The sequence below is a fragment of the Brachyhypopomus gauderio genome, chromosome 1 (genome assembly GCF_052324685.1).
Source record: "Brachyhypopomus gauderio isolate BG-103 chromosome 1, BGAUD_0.2, whole genome shotgun sequence".
Taxonomy (NCBI): Eukaryota; Metazoa; Chordata; class Actinopteri; order Gymnotiformes; family Hypopomidae; genus Brachyhypopomus; species Brachyhypopomus gauderio.
The window spans coordinates 46,109,300-46,126,646 of NC_135211.1; the positions used below are offsets into that span (position 1 = coordinate 46,109,300).

General features: G+C 45.8%; 1 protein-coding gene across 3 annotated transcripts in view; it reads right to left on the reverse strand.

Annotated features, from left to right (window-relative positions):
- Positions 1 to 16,695, reverse strand: part of LOC143522362 (inactive phospholipase D5) — a 34,210-nt gene extending 17,515 nt beyond the window's left edge. For 2 of the 3 annotated variants that reach the window (XR_013132974.1, XM_077016110.1), the window contains exons 1-2: positions 15,045 to 15,191; positions 856 to 992 (exon numbers count right to left, since the gene is read on the reverse strand). Coding sequence is in view for 2 of the 3 variants with exons in the window: in XM_077016110.1 (XP_076872225.1) it covers positions 856 to 992; positions 15,045 to 15,050 (143 nt within the window). In the remaining variant the exon portion in view is untranslated. Of the gene's footprint in view, positions 1 to 855; positions 993 to 15,044; positions 15,192 to 16,559 lie in introns of those variants that run through there. The other variant, XM_077016099.1, reaches the window with a different exon arrangement.
- Positions 16,696 to 17,347: the final 652 nt, after the last annotated feature.

Below are 17,347 nucleotides of genomic sequence, written 5' to 3' on the forward strand. Positions count from 1 at the left end.
CTCACCAATTGAGTTTTACTTTAAATCTCAGTGAGTGTTTCCCATTTAACACCTTTTCTACCCCAGTACTAAGCACTTTAGAAGTGTAGCCAAGGGACTACCAAGTGTAGCCAAAGCTACCACTCGCTTTAACAACAGGCATGGGCATCACCCAAGTGTGTTTCCTAGGAGAAGTCGTAAATCAGACAACACATGTTAACAGGGGTAGAATGGCACAAATTTGGCTGAGCAAAACTGTTTTTTGTTGTGTGTGTGTGTGTGTGTGTGTGTGTGTGTGTGTGTGTGTGTGTGTGTATACACTGGAAAAGTATGAAATGGTTTGAGACTTTGGTACTGCCACCAAAGCCAGCTAGTCTGAGCCTTAAGGCCCCTGTTATACATCAGAGATGATGACTTCACATGATCATTAAATATTCAACATATCTCATTCTCATTGCAAAATCTATGAACTATGAACTGAAGCTTTCATTTCCAGCAAGGTGCAGGGAGAGGTTCATGCCACTCTGTGCCTGCTGCTACATGTGTTCACTGTTGTTACATGGCTGTAGTATTGATACATGGCTGTAGAATTATTAGTGTTCACTGTGGTTACATGGCTATAGTATTGTTAGTGTTCACTGTTGTTACATGGCTTTAGTACTGGTACATGGCTGTAGTATTGTTAGTGTTTACTGTTGTTACATGGCTTTAGTATTGGTACATGGCTGTAGTATTGGTACATGGCTGTAGTATTGTTAGTGTTCACTGTTGTTACATGGCTTTAGTATTGGTACATGGCTGTAGTATTGTTAGTGTTCACTGTTGTTACATTGCTTTAGTATTGGTACATGGCTGTAGTATTGTTAAAGTGCTTACTGGCAGTCCTTGCTGCAGTTCTCCTCGGTGATGCCATCTTCATCTTCTCCCAACACGTCCACCGCGGAGAATATCAGGGCCACAAGGACACCGAAGCAGCACACCAGAGCAAAGATCACAATGCATTTCTGCTGAGACTATCAGAAACAGAAAGAAAACACACACACATCCCCAGTTATTTTTGTGCACTGTCTGAGTGACCTACTGTACCTCTTTAGCTCAGAAAATCCAGACAGGTCCTTGTGAACTGTGAGGAAAAATGTGCGGAAACGAATTCCATAATACAAACTCCAAAACAGTCGTCATCTCCTAGTGAGTGAAGTAACTGTGCGGCATGACAACAAGAGATTTATCACCATCTTGATTTACTGCTGGTCCAGGGTTGCTCTCCTCAGATCCACTGGGAAATTGCAGAATATTTGATGCCTGGCAGGGACCAGTGACACAGAGATCCACTGCACCATGACGTTCCCACACACCTACTGGCCTTTCCTCTCGCTTTTTAAGGAACATCAATAATTTAGCGTTAATAAAGCTAAAGGAGGATGATTTATTGGGACTCCACTGTAAATTGTCACTAAAGAAGTGGCACAAGAGAGAGTGTGGCAGAGAACCGTCCCGGGCCTCCTCGGACCCTCGCAGCGTGGAGCACGAAGCCGTAGCAACGGAGGAAATGAAGATTAACGTTCACTGTTGCGCCACCTGGCTCCGTAAAATTGAAAAACTAATGATCAGTACCGACCCATACATCCGAATCACGTACATTCTGCTTAGGACATCTCACGAGGGTTATGACTGATTCCGGCTCACAGTATAGTGCCCATGCAGAATGGAAAATGGATTATACATTTACCCAATCACTAGATGAATATGTTTATTACAGATGAGACTAGGCTAGTCTGGTTTTGCTGGGCCACCAGTGTGTGCATGGCCTTTCTCACACAAGCATCAACGTAATGCTACAACATGGCGCCAGTCTGTAAGCTCCACGCTTCAGGTTGCAAGTCCCTGAGAGCAGTGTTAGATTGGTGGTGCAATGGCGTGTTAAGAAACACATGCTTTGGCAAAAATGTGCCAGTCATTATGTTTCATGTATGGTATTTATATAGATGTGAACACGTATTTTCCTCAGAGCCTGAGAATGTTGGTCATTTAAATGAGAGAATTTTACAAATATAGTGCAGTTTGTTAGAGTAAAAATGGGGGGAAAAATTACATGACTAATTTGTCATCATGAAAGTTATGGCATACCTGTTTTCCTGTCTGTAATACTGGGAAGGCGATCTGTATTAAAACATCAACAGGGATTGGATGTGGAAAGGAACGTTCCAGAGGAAAAATGCTTTTTGTTCATTATTTAATTTTTAAAAAGCAAAGGCGCAGACAGCAACATTAGCGAGTCTGATGTGCGACTACACAGTCAGCACTCTGTGGTGTTATGATGTTATGAGAAAACATGTTCAGTATACACACATGCGTCTCTGAGCCATGACACCATCTTAACCCTTCATAGAACATAGAGGGGAATAGCAACACTTCAAGCAATGTCACACCTACATGAAATGACACCGCTTTAACCAACTTGCCTCTCATTTCTCTAATCATCCCAAAATGATGTGTAGGTGAGTTTGCAAACAAATGCAAAGGCACGTATATCAGCAAATGTCCAAGGCTAAATTTATGTCCCAGGCTAAAATTATATTCCGAAGCAAAAATTAGCTAGACTGAAAAGTGCTCGTGAACTCACTGACTCAGACAGTCAATGAGCAAATATGACTCTTTCAGGCCAGTGCACTAGGCAGTTTGGAAAAAATGCAAAATAACTAATGAGAAAGAAAATCGTATACACTGAACTCCCACATAAACAAGTCGATGCTCTTAATTATTTAAGATTGTTTTCAGCATTGTGGCTGTGTCATTAGAGTAGGCAGGTATAACTCCTTCTTTGCAAATCATTTACTGTTTAGGATTGAATAGATCCCCAGAGACGGACAACCCCAGACTGGGGACGTGCCAGCACCAGGCAGGGCACCCGACCAGAATCAATACTCCAAAAACTATAGACACCGCCTAATCCCGTCAGTCTGGCGCACTTGATCAATCCAGCAGAGCTACTGAAAGCTGCAGTTATTGAACAGGACACTCATCCCTGAAGTGGGGCAGAGGAAGACACAAAGGAAAACACTCTGTAAGCACATTGATGGGAGGACCCACATGCAGAACAGAGAATGACCACTGAAGGGGCTGGTGTGGTGGTGTGTTCATCCCTATCAGACAGTCCCATGTCAGAGTTTTCAACCTGAAACCCCACATTACCTGGACTGAAAGCCTCATATTACCTGGACTTGCAAAGACACTTTTTTGTATGGCATGAGTATTGTAAGTCTGATGTTCTTTATGTAAAGTATTAGCTTGATGGGGTAAGACCAAGAAGGCTTTTCAGCACCATGGACAAGGGCCACCCATGAGGTTTTCAGATTTCAGCACCAGTCTTCCTGTGCAGACAAACAGGCACATTTTGTGAATAGTGGACAGCGAGCAGTTTGAACAGGTGGAAACATCCCGTCAAAGCCTTGACTGACATTTGTGCATCTGAGCACCGTGTCCTGTACAGTCCTGAAGACACCAGAAGCACCGTGCTGCTTTGGCCACGTCTGCTTTGGTTTGTGCTCCAGACCTTACGTGTGACAATAGTGGTCAAAGAACTTTTACAGTCAGGTATGAAGACGCATGATAGAAACAGAGGAGGAGCCGTCACTATTGTTGTGTCAAATGTCTGGAATGATTGATTGATTGGTTGCTAAGGTTTACCTGCTCAATGATTTTCTACACCAAGCACGTTTCTATGTATTAACTTTCAGCCAGTACAAAAAGTGAACCAAACATCTGGAAAACAGAGAGGGGGTGAAGCAACTTTAGTAACACTGAGAGGCATTCATGGATTTGGAGAATCATAATAATATTCACTTTTGGCACAAGATATCGAACAGAACAAATAATCAATTATACAACTCAAGTGGAGTGGCAGTCAGGTCACAGGGTTTGTCAACAAAATGGCCATAACAGCGTCCATCATGTCAGACACTAATGAACTAATGAACTAAAGATCTAATGAACGACAAAGTATCATTTACTGTTCCCTTTAGACCTTATCTTAAAATTCCAATGCAGCTGAAACATTAACGTTGAGCTAGTTGTTTTTGTAAGTGACGTGAATGCCATGGGAGATCCATTAGTGCTGGTCTCTCAGCTGGGTCTCCAGAGAGTCGAGGAGAGGTATTATATCCAACTACAGTCAAAGCACGTAATCAGGATTCAGATGGTATTACTCGAAGGGGTCTGAGTGACATTTCCTCACAACAAGGGCTGGATACCAACGGTGGGCGATGGGGGGTGGAGGGTGGGGTGGGTATCCTCACCCATTTCAGTAAATGGCAACTCAGCAGAACACAGATGAACAGATGCTGTGCACTGTGTCGGCCCACATCACGAGCACCAGATGGCCCGCAAACCTGTCCAGAATTTCACTTTCGGTAATCATGTGACTCTCACCCATTAACCTCCTACTCGGAAGTGTGGACGAGCCAAACATCATCCCCACAGGCTGTGGCGCTGCCGTGGAGACCATGTGATCTGCAGCCAAACTGATCTAAATCAATCACAGGGGTCACGCCCTCTGACCTCATTGTACAAGGCGGCTCTCAGCCCTCAAGGGTGCAGCCTCCATTTCCAGGAATGCTCCACAGTTCACCGTCGACCTCTGCACCCTGGCAAACACCTCCGCATGACACCGCAGGAGAGTCTTCTGGGACCATCTCTGAAAAGCCTGGCTCCAAGCACAGACTTCATCCACTCCAAAACACAGGAGGTATAGTGTGCTGTGTCAGGTGGAGCGGGGTGATAATGGGTGAAGCCCCCTCCAGATCGTATTCACATCATAGCACTCTGCGGTTCTTAGGATGCTGTGACTTGCCCCCACCTGCTCCATAACCACACACACACTCATGTGCCACCACATCACCTACATGAAATTATTGTGGACGAGCTAGCCGATAAAAATCCCGCAGACACACTCGTGCAGAGAGAAGCACTCTGATGAGGGTGATTCTTGCAGGTTTCAGCTGTCTAGTGGTGAATCCACAAGCACTCCTGAGAAGGGAACATGCTGTAATCAGAAGGGAGAACGCAGAGAACATGGATGAAGAATCTCCCCGGCGCCTTTACAATACAGGAAGCACCACACGGAGATGGACCACAATTCAGATCTCAATTTACAGTGTGGTTTAAATAATCTTTTATATTGTTTACGCTAAGACAACTTTACTCATTTATTAAAAGGGAAATTAGAGGTTTAGAAATTTGATTATTTTTGCTATGCTAAACTCAGAAGGTTCGGTCAAGGACATATAATCCTCCTTTAAGGATTTTAGTAATGATTTCAACAACAGAAATGTTGTGAATAGAGAAAGGGCCAAAAAGTTGAAAGGGTTAGAAAAATAACTGCACACACTTGGTTGCTATATATTTTATTTTTAGATACTGTACACAACATTTTATGGTATATGCATATGAATTTAGTGATATCATAATGTGCACTTTTGTGTATCATGGTGTCTACATCTCTATCTCAATACAGGAACCTCTGAATGTCCCCCGTGTCCACAGAGCATTTGGGAATAATAGGCCATGTTTGAACCACAGAAGTCGGTGAAAGCTGAATCCTTCTCGGCGTAGAGACGGTGCGGTAATAAAACACCTCGGTGTTGCGTTCCGTCGCCATCAGCATCACATGACCCTCCAGGCCCCTGGAGGCGGTGCACTTACCCTTCTGACAAGTACAAATGACTCTCCAAGTGGTAGCTGGGTAAAAAAAAGCCCAGATTGGTTTTCCACAGGCAGGTGTGACCAGGATTCACGCAATCAATATTACAGTAATGTGACAGGTCACCACACTAACGTCTCCTGGCCTTGGACAAGTCCTTGTATGCTTTGTGTGTCAGCGTTTTGCTTTGCCTGCAATCTTCCTGTAATTTAGTTGCAAGAATATAAGTATATAACAACAGCAAACAAAATCTGTGTCATAACAGAATATCTAATATCTTTCTGCATCTTGAGATCTACCTTTGAGGGGAAGTCATGGTCTGGTGAGGGGCAGTCATGGTCTGGTGAGGGGCAGTCATGGTCTGGTGGGGGGCAGTCATGGTCTGGTGGTTAGGGAACCAGTCTTGTGACCAGAAGGTCATGGGTTTGATTCCCAGGCCCCAGGCCATGACTGAAGTGCCCTTGAGAAAGGCACCTAACCTAGTGCTTGTGTGCACCACAGCCCCCTAGTGATCACTAGTGTGTGTGTGTGTGTGTGTGTGTGTGTGTGTGTGTGTGTGTGTGTGTGTGTGTGTGTGTGTGTGTGTGTGTGTGTGTTATAACTGCACAGATGGGTAAATGTGGAGGATAAATTTCAATTGGGGTGAAAATCACAATTGATAAATGTCACATTTACATTTTACATCTATGGGTTCGCACACAGGCTGTTTGGTCTTCCAAGCTTGATGTAGATTTTAACCAATAACTGTATCATAAACCCCAATAATGAAAGAGCTACTGCCTCAGGACAAGGTCAGAGCTTCATAATAGCAGGGGTGCAGATAAAGTGTTTCAGTTTGAGCTGATCTTCCAAAGAACTTTAAAGGTACACACGTTTCACTGCCCTCTTAAAGACTACAGTAAAATCCTGAACGGCCTGTCACTCAGCGTGCTCCCAAGTGTTGCCCTTGTGGGTTTTTTTTTTTTAGGCAGGAGATTTCTATTTAAATCAGATGTGTTCCGCTGCTCCTTTCTGTCTCCCGTTCATAGTGGAGACCATCCTGGCAGCTTTAGTTCAAGCTCAGGAGCTCTCTGGAGCCACCAGTGCACAGAGGGGGCCCAGGGCTGTCAACACAGCAAGGCAGGCCGAGGCAGTCCGAGACAGTCAGCACATCGAGGCACTCTGAGGCGGCCCGAGACCGTCAGCAAACCGAGGCAGGACATTCAGCTCTTCTCCACTTCAGCATGCTCAGCCAACTCACTCTTTCCTGAGCAATTTCCCTTTTCCCAAGCTGATGGCTGACGCACTATATCTGCTATTCTGACTCTCTCTCACACACAAACAAGCCCCATAAATAAATATCAGCAATAACCTTCCCAAAATAAAACTCATCAAAATATCGCCATCTTCCCGCAAACATGTTCTTCTGAAGTTCTTCTCTGGAGTGATCATCAACTGTGGTAGGCTCTCCTCCAAGTCTCTCGTCTGTCATAAACTTCAACACCGTGTCAAGGGCCAACGTAGCAAGGTTTTGTTTATACTGCTTGCTAATAGAATCTTAAGACAGGGATTTCCACCTCTGATCTTGGATGGGCAGTTTGACTGCTCGCACACATCACATTAGCAGTTAACTAATAACTAATAACAGGAATCACCACTCTCTGCTACGGTCCTGACGCTGACGCCTCTGTTCTAATATACATAAACCATTTAAAGGCTAATGCATCACTCCTCATGGCCCTGGGCATTGACTTATCAATAACTGCAATAATTTCCTATTGATTCCCCAAGCATTTGATAAAATTCAGCACTTTGCAGTCCTCTGAATTTGCTGCCTGGGCTTTAAACTTTCAACGGTGACACTTGGCCTATGTAGCGTCTCTGGTTGAGGAAACATAACTTCAGAGAACTCTGGTCTGGGCATTAGGTGAACATCCACGCGTCTTCCAGCTCCAGAGAGAGAGCTCTGCCTCAGACATGATGAGCATCCCAGCAATGCGGAGCAACTAGCAGCTGGCGCGTCAGAGTGGCGCGTCTCCACTAACGAGCCCGAGACGTCAATCACAAGGCCCGATCAATCAGCGGCCGCGCTCCAGCTCGAGCCGAGTACCAGACAGGACAGGGGATCAAAGAGGAGATCAGAACGTATTTGGCTGACATTTCCCTGCTGGCGTATCTGCAGTGAGGCTGGCAAGCGGCTGTAAGGGAGAGGAGGAACACTCCCCCCCCCCCCTCCCCCAACACAGTGTAATCCTCTCCCCACATGTTCTCAATGATCTCACACTTACATGCTGAATGATCTCACGTGGAGCATCTGTGAAGTAAAGTTCTGATGCAGAAGGATGATTTACAAAGGAGAAAAAAACAAAACAACATCCCACAACTTTTCCATATCGCTACGAAAAATTCAGTCAGGCATGAAAACTAAACGAAGGTTTCTCAATGGCAGAAAACACAGCGTTGAATGAACGCCTCTGATGTTAAGATGATTCCCCTGGTAAAAAACACAGGAGGTGTTAAACGTTTTTTTTTTCTCTTGCTTGAGAAACCGTTGGTCACAAGGTGGATGAGGTGGGTTGGGTTGGTCTTCTGGTGACTGAAGACTGGTGCTGACCCTGCAGAACTCTCTGGTTTACTAGAGGGTGCTTCACTTTACAGGAAAGGCCCGGTCCATCAACTGCACTCAGTTCCATTTCATTCACTCCGTCTGCACCCTCCTTAGCCCCTGATCCCTTCCTCCGGCCCAGAGGTCTCCACTGTTTTGCGTTTCCTGCAAGAGCACTTCATCCTTTCATGATCCCTCACAGCGAGACGGGAGTAGGGGGGGTATGTGGCCCTGAATCTGAGATGTATTTTACAACATCAATACAACCATGTTGCCAATGACATACTGCCTGTCCCGCTGTTGAGACCAGACTCCAATTTATAGCATAAGAGTACCCGGGCATGAAGTGGCCAAGGCTAACTTTAATGTTCTCTGTACCAGCGGGAGACGCCGGCTGCCTAATTCTACATCCCCTTCCTTCTGCATACGGGCACACTGTAAAACCACAGAACATTCTGAGCAGAAACCTGAGCCATCGTCAAGCCTTTGCTGGTATGTACGTACAATAAAAACTGCATCATAAGCGCAGAATCAATTTCATCGTCTCCACACTCCGTTATTTCGTTACAGGATCGTCATGTTGAGAACCAAGATCTGTACATTTCAGCAATAAATGACAAATGACAGTTCCCTGCAGGTCCTGTCGTATTTTGTGGAAAATGTTAAGGAGGCAGTATTGAATAAAATCTCACTATGGGCATATCCAGCTGCTTCCTGCTCAAAAGCAACTCATCAGCTCACAAGGGTTTGTGATATGACATTGATGATGACCTTTTCCTTGACCTTTGCAATTACCCCCCCCCCCCCTCAAAATAAAAGGTCACCTCAGCTCCGCATCAACTCACAGACCATAAAGAGGCAGAAAGGAGGACTCACTGTTGAAGGGAAAGCAGCTTCTAAGCTGATACGTGTGTGGAGGTTTATCTCAGACGCATGACTCGTTTAACCAGGATGGGGTTCATCACAGACCCAACGGGAAGAATAAAGTAAGATTGCAGTTGTGCGAGTTACTAGATCTGAGTCACTATGATAAAGACGAGCCACCCGCTACTAAAGTAGGTGCATCCACGCTTGTAACCACACCCACACCTTCCATATAGCATACAAACACTAATCCACCCCCCCCACAACCCCAATGTTCTGCTCAGACTCTTAAACGCCCCCCCCCCCCCTTTTCCCGATCAATCAGGCACTTGGACCAACACATGTGCACACACACACACACACACACACACACACACACACACACACACACAGACAGACGTGCACGCACAGGCAGCAAGCGCACCCACACCCAACCCACAAGTCTTGGAGCACGTTATTGATTGTGGGCTGGCCCCTTCTGATCAATAAGTCAATTCGAGCTCCATTAAAGGACACAGGAGACAGGGCTCCAGACGAACTCCTCCGTGTGGTTCGTCCCTGCAACCCCAGCAGCTGACACCCCTCTCCACATCACAGGCACCTGGGACAGAAGAGAGCGCCTGAAGAGGACTTCAAGGAAACGTGCAGATGTGGCGTTTTGGTTTTCTGGGTCCCTCAAACTCATTCGCTGTAAAAAAAATAAATAACCTCGCACTCCTATTAGCATCAGCTGCCAACCGCAGCCAGGGATGATGTGAACCCTTCTGCAAAGCTCCGCCTCTTCCTGCCTGTAACCTCTCTGTGTGCCCTGGGAAGTGTCATATTGCCCTGACCGCTTCGCTCTCGAAACCAAACGAAGCATTTCAGCTTTCTTGGCGCATCAGACAGCTATAAACAGAAGCACTGGCTCATTCTGAGGGATCTGGTCACTTGCATGGCTACCCTGATAAACCTCTAGATTACAACTAATTGAACGACTAATTAAAGCTTTTTAAGCAGATTTTACAGAGTAAAATGACTCCTTTCCCAGGAGAAATGTTCAGCTCTCTGGAGCTTCACAACTTGGCAGAAGCAGGTAGGTCACGGTTCAATTGATTGCTGCCTATCTGTTCAATTCAAATCAATGCAAGATGTCCCTGTGCTCAGTCCATAGCCACATCAATAAACCAGTGCTTGCAGGAAAAAATCAGCTATTGTTCACCTTTAATAGCATCTGTAAGCAGTCAACAGTTAAGATTGGACACTGTTTATTTTGCTGTTGGGACACTGAAGTTATTAGTTATTTTATTGCAATGTATTACTGACGCAGGCTCCCAGAAACAATGAAACTAAATCACCACATCCAAGGACACCAGACTGAACAATCACTGCACTGAAAATATCTGTATGCACATGATTAAATAAATCTGCTTCCGCCAGGTTGTAATTCATCTCTGCAAGAATGTAAGGCAGTAGCAACATGAGTGGTACCTAGCAACAGATACAGTTCTCCTAGGTAACACACTAATAAAACAGCTTATAAACAGCTTATAAGCAGCTTACAAGCAGCCATGAGCTTAGCTTATTATCCCTCTGTGAACAAATGTAAAAAATGCTGATTCTACCCACAGTGCCCAATATGCGTTAAAACAGAATACTGCAGTAGCAGCTATACAACTGCAAAGGAATTGCAAACGAGAGCAAAAACAGCTCAAACTCTATTTGAAACCATGACAGTGAAGGTTAATGAAGTGTGTATGTGCCATAAAGACGAATAAAGCGTGTGTAGGCCGGGTTATATAAACCAAGCCTTAAGCGTCCTCGTATAATTAATGTTTGTAAAAATGAGAGACTGCGTTTGTTCCCGGAGACTTTAACGCTCTTATTTTGTTTGGGGGGCCGGATCCGATGGGGTCTGATAAATGAGGCGATTGCGGAATCACAGCTACAGGACCTCAGCCCTGCTGTTCAGCACGCCCCGCACCACGTTGTTCCAGATGCAGTCCCAGCATGCACTGCAGCTGCCACAGCAGGAAGAGCCAATGCCTTGAACCGAGAATCCTCACAGGGCAAAACTTTCAAACCCTCAGCGCTGAAAGACGATGCAGACGTTGACAGTGTGTCACTTTGAAGACAAGGCTTCATATTAAAGTCTTTCAATCAACAATAGTTTCAGCTAAGCACATAAGCACAAATATATTACATTTTGTATTAGATTAGCCATGAAATTCTGATGTAGATTTTATGAAGAAGTTGAAGAGCCCGGTGGACCCAATTGCACCGTGTTCATTTGAACAATGCAAACTGAACTCGGACAGAACCAACAGAGAACTCAAGGAGAGATATTTTTTATAGCTATTTAGGTTTTAATAAAGGGGAGGTCATTAATGTACCTGCACTGGTGTTGATTTGTTTTCCTTTAAAACATCAGTGTCAGGTACAGCCCCAGACCCCTCCCTTCAGGCATGTGTTTGTGTGGTCTGTGTCTGTGTGTTGCTATATATGTACTTCCTGTGGGTGTGGTTGTTTGTGTGTGTGTTCACACATCTCATTAGTCTAATGTGTTACATGCGGTGCACATAATGGGTTAAGTATATATTGTGTGAATTTGTCTTGTATCGTATTGTTAAGTCCTACTCCCTGTGTATGTGTGTGTGTGTGTGTGTGTGTGTGTGTGTGTGTGTGTGTGTGTGTGTGTTTTCACCGTTATAAAGAGCTAACTGTGCAGCTTTTCTAAGCCAATAAAAGCACTTTCTGGAGGTTTGCTCGTGTCGGCATCCTGCCTACCCTCGCTGTTACAATCAGTTTAAAGCTCAAAACCAAAATAGTAACTCATTAATCTAAAGTAAAATATATTTGCTAGCAAAACAGAAGATATGACTGTCTAAATATTTTGTTTTTTTAATGAATGAAAAAAATTTTTCCTGATGTTTAAGTATTTTACCATGTTTCAGTACCAGTATCACGATATTTAGGCAGGGATCATATCATAATTTTGGTATTGTGACAACACTACTGGTTAATTAACGAAGGAGTTCCTGGCTGCTACCAAAGTGTCTTGCTTCTGCATTTTTCCTTGCTCTTGTCACCTTTGGCTTGCTCATTTGGCTGTGAGACTGCTTTAAGATAGGGACTGCCGTTAAAAGTGCTTTAAAAGTAAAACCGAGCTGAACCGATTAAGCTGAGGCAACCAGTACTGAAGTTAGTGAGGAGTTATCCAAGGACAGTAGCAGCTACGAAAGGCAGGTCTAACACGCCTTCATGACGCCTCAGCCAATCCCAAAGCAGAAACGGGTTTGATATATGTGATACACTACATTGCCAAAAGTATTCGCTCACCCATCCAGATTATCGGAATCAGGTGTTTCAATCACTTCTATGGCCACAGGTGTATAAACTTAAGCACCTAGGCATGCAGACTGGTTTTACAAACATTTGTGAAAGAATGGGTCACTCTCAGGAGCTCAGTGAATTCCAGCGTGGTACTGTGATAGGATGCCACCTGTGCAACAAACCCAGTATTCCACAGTCAACTGTATTATTGGAAAATGGAAGTGTTTGGGAATGACAGCAACTCAGCCACAAAGTGGTAGGCCATGTAAACTGAAGGAGCGGGTTCAACAGACGCTGAAGCACATAGTGCGAAGAGGTCGCCAACTTTCTGCAGAGTCAATCACTACAGACATCCAAACTTTAAGTGGCCTTCAGTTTAGTTCAAGAAAAGTGCACAGAGGGCTTCATGTAATGGGTTTTCATGGTCAAGCAGCTGCATCCAAGCCATACATCACCAAGTTCAATGTTCTCCATCTGGCAATCTGATGTTGTCTGGTGCTTGTCTGACTGCATTGTGCCAAGTGTAAAATTTGGTGGAGGGGGGATTATGGTGTGGGGTTGGTTTTCAGGACCTGGGCTTGGTCCCTTAGTTCCAGTGAAAGGAACTCTGAATGCTTCAGCATACCAAGACATTTTGGACAATTCCATGCTCCCAACTTTGTGGGAACAGTTTGGAGCTGGCTCCTTCCTCTTCCAACATGACTGTGAACCAGTGCACAAAGCAAGGTCTATAAAGACATGGTGTGGATGAACTTGACTGGCCTGCACAGAGTCCTGACCTAAATCCGATAGAACACCTTTGGGATGAATTAGAGTGGAGACTGAGAGCCAGGCCTTCTCGTCCAACATCAGTATGTGACCTCACAAATGCGCTTCTGGAAGAATGATAAAATCCCCATAAACACACTCCTAAACCTTGTGCACAGCCTTCCCAGAAGAGTTGAAACTGTTCTAGCTGCAAAGGGTGGACCAACGTCATATTAAACCCTATGGAATGGGATGTCATTTAAGCTCAGATGTGAGTCAAGGAATGCGAGCGAATACCTTTGGCAATATAGTGTATGTACACTGCACTGTACCAGACATGCCACTGTTAGACTGTGAATGCAGTTTAATGACTGACAGGAGGAATGATGGTGCAACCACCACCACCACCACCACCACCACCACCACCACCACCACCACCACCACCACCATCACCACCTCCACCACCACCACCACCACCTCCACCACCACCTCCACCACCACCACCTTTCCCCTTGATGGGGACTGGTCCACCAGTATATTTAGAATGGTTAAAATCCATAACTCAGATTTCCACAGTGGTTTTAGTCAGTGCTAATAACAGAACTGATGAGCAATCTAAAATCACAGGGAGGATTGTAGAACCACACCCAATCAAAACACACACACACACACACACACACACACACACACACACAATATTATATATATATATATATATATATATATATATATATATATATATATATATATATATATAGTATAAAGAATAAGTAGTATAACAATTGACAACACACTGAACACATGTTGTTGAGCCATCACATTTGTGTCTAGGGGCTGGTAGTGTAGCATGAGGGAATCATCATGCCTCCCATACACCCATGTTCATAAATAAATGAGAGGAGGGGGGGATACAGAGAGAGAAGCAGAGATGGATAGAGTGAGAGGAATGGAAAGACAGAGGGAGAGAGGGAGAGAGAGAGAGAGAGAGAGGGGGGGAAGTGAGGGAGGGAGGGAGAGACAGAGGGAAACAATGCTCCATAGTTGGATATTGATAGAATTCCTACAGCATCTCGTACATGCGGAGGAGATTGAACTGTTCCGTCCACACAGGAGATGCCACTGTCTGGCCGCGGCGGCCGGGGAATCGAACAGTTGCCTGGTTTGTTCCCGGGTTCGCCTGCTGAGGCGGGCAGGTCTGCGTGGCACAACCCTCGCCTGCATAGGCAGTCACATCACCGTGGACACATGAATCACTCCGGATGCCACGTGCCATCCTCAACGAGCACCCGAGCCACCACTCTCACACGGACGGCCCAAAAGTGCTGGACCTGGCAACCCCCCCCAGTCAGAGTGAGACAGAGTGCAACAGTTGACGAGTTGCTGTCATCTTGTGATTAAAGGACCAGCCACTGAACATACGATCGTAACGTACACCGCCATACAGTCAAAGTCCTCCTCAACACAGGCATCCCAGTGTCATCTCCATACACGTCTCTGGACAAATAAGACAGAGATCTTTCTAGAGCTGCCAGCAAAACTAAAAGACAACTGAATCTGTAACCATGCAAGCACACTGTCAAATTACCGCCTATTGACTCCAGAACTGCAAAACTATATTAGACTGTTGTGGTATTGAGAGCTGCCTTCAAACTCCACACATTAATAGCCAGTAATCTGGAGTTAAATTATTATTTTTTTTTATAAACTAATTTATTTTTTTACTTTAAAGATCTAGTACAGAACCATCCGGCACAGAGCAAGCAGTACCAAGCCCCTGGAAGAGGGACTCTCTGGACAGTGAGCAGCTGAAGGAGCCCTGGGAACTCTCCTGCATGCTCTCCTGCTGTATCGGAGGCTTACCTTCATGGTCCAGTCCTGTGTTCAGGGCTGCCTGCTCCAGTGGTAACTGAGTCTCTCTCTCTCTCTCCCCTGCTCACTGCCTTCTGTGTACGGGAAGGTCTTCAAATGAGAAGCAAAGCGAACAGTTTTGCAACAGGGAGCTACAACACACTGGCATTATCCCCCCACCCGCACTCTCTCTCCCTCCCTCCCTCCCTCTCACTCTCTCTCACTCTCCCTCCCATCCTCCCTCTCTCTCTCTCACTCTCTCTCTCTGTGTCTCTCCCTCCTCTCTACATCAGTAGACAATACAGACAGAGCAAGAGGCACAGGCAGACACCACACTTCCTTATTCATAATCACACCCACCAACCCATTTTGTCCAATCTGGAGATTTGTTGATATTTAGTCCCTCCCACAAGGACAGAGACAAAACACGAGGTTCAGGTATTGGAACATCACAGCGCCAGTCATGTATACAATACAAATGTCAGTCATTCAGACACACACACAAACACCCAAAGGGGGGGAGGGGGAGGGTGCACATAGTGCTATAGCAACAAATTTTCAGGCATAAATTTTTTTTCAAAGTGTGCATGACAAGCCAATTAATAACAGACGGAAAACATTGAATTTCATATTTCGAGGAAATGCACTCTATCAGGAATATGATGAGCGAGCAAAACATGCAGAAAGCTACTCGGACCGCCCAGTAACACACTGCCTCTCTAAAGATGTGTAATCTGTACCCAATTAATTAAACCAGGAGGGCGTGTCTGAAATAAGCTGTCAGGTTCTTTCTTCTCCAAGCTCCACACACTCAGCTGTGAGTCTGCAGTACGTGTGTGTGTTTGCACAGTCAGAAGGGACAGGCGGCATCTGTTTGCCTGGCTTGGCAGTAGAGCCACTGAATTTCAATGTAACGCTTTCCAGTCACCAGCTAGTGGACTGTACCCGTGGCAACCCTCCCAGTACACGATCGCAAGAGAGAGGAGGAGCAGGAGAGTGAGGAGAGAGAGAGAGAGAGAGAGAGGCAGGGTGGGGGTTAAAAAGGAACAGAGAGAGAGGATAAAAGAAAAATCAAGATGAGTATGGATTGGAACATAGAGAAAGAGAGAGATAGAAAGAGAGAGAGAAAGAGAGAGATAGAGGGAGGGATGGATAAATAAAGCAGTATTACACGAGAGACGGACAGAACAGGGGAAGCAAGTGCTTTAATAATGTACTACAGCATGTATGACAACACAGTGGCCTTCACTGGGACAAATGCAGTGTTCCCATTATGTGTTATGGTCTTGCGTTTGGACCGCCTGTCCTGCCTCATTTTCATTTGGGGTGAGACGCTCCTCAAACCCAGAGCTCCAGAACTTTATAGTTGCATTTTTTACACTGCATTTTTTTTGTTTCCAGGATGAAATGAATGTTGTCATCGCCAACATCTGCTGAAGCAGCTTACAACTGCACTGCACTGTGTGAGCCTCCTGCCAACAGGACCCTTCGATACACACACACACACACACACACACACACACGTACCTGACTACCTATTGCTACACAGTGTCCGGCAGCTGGTGGAAATGCGGTCCTGATCCAGAGTTTCCACTGAGCGCTGGGGCCCTGATGCCTCTGAACGTTGAAGTCACCTCTCCAGTTCTCATCTGCTGTGTGTGATTTACACCAACAGTCCCCCCGTCCCCCCTCCCCTGCTCCGCTGTTCTTTAGCCCTAATGCAGGCGGCTGCAAACTCACACCCTTATCCTCGACAGGAAGTTGTGCGTTATGTTCTTTACAGACACCTCTGAACCTGCTCCACCCCCCTCTTCTGATCAACCGTGCTGGGCTTGTGAGCTTCTCTTTGGGAATCTTTTAATTACCCCATTAGTAAAGACGAACTGCTCTCCCACCGCGTATGGGAGAAGTCGTACCTAAAAAACCCACTTTTGGGATCTCCCTAGACGAGCCTGTGTCTCGGCAGAACGAGATGTTCTCAGGAGCATAAAGGGCTTGTGGCGTGAACCGCACTATTCTCTGGAGGGGTGAGGAGTCACATAGCTGACCCTGCACCTGACGGGGGGAAGGCGGAGCAACCACAGTGGAGAACCACCCCCCAGCAACCGCCCCCCCCCCCCCCCCCCCCCCCCCCCCCCCCCCCCGCGTGCGGGCGTGAGCGGAATACCGAATTGCGGCTATATTAGCGCTTCTCTCAGCAATGCATGGCTCCCCCACAAAAGCCATTCTTCTACCCACGGAGAGCCTGTGTAGCCTGTAAAACAGAGTGCAGCAGGAACAAGGCAGAGCCTCTTAACAGCCAAAATCAAAGGTGC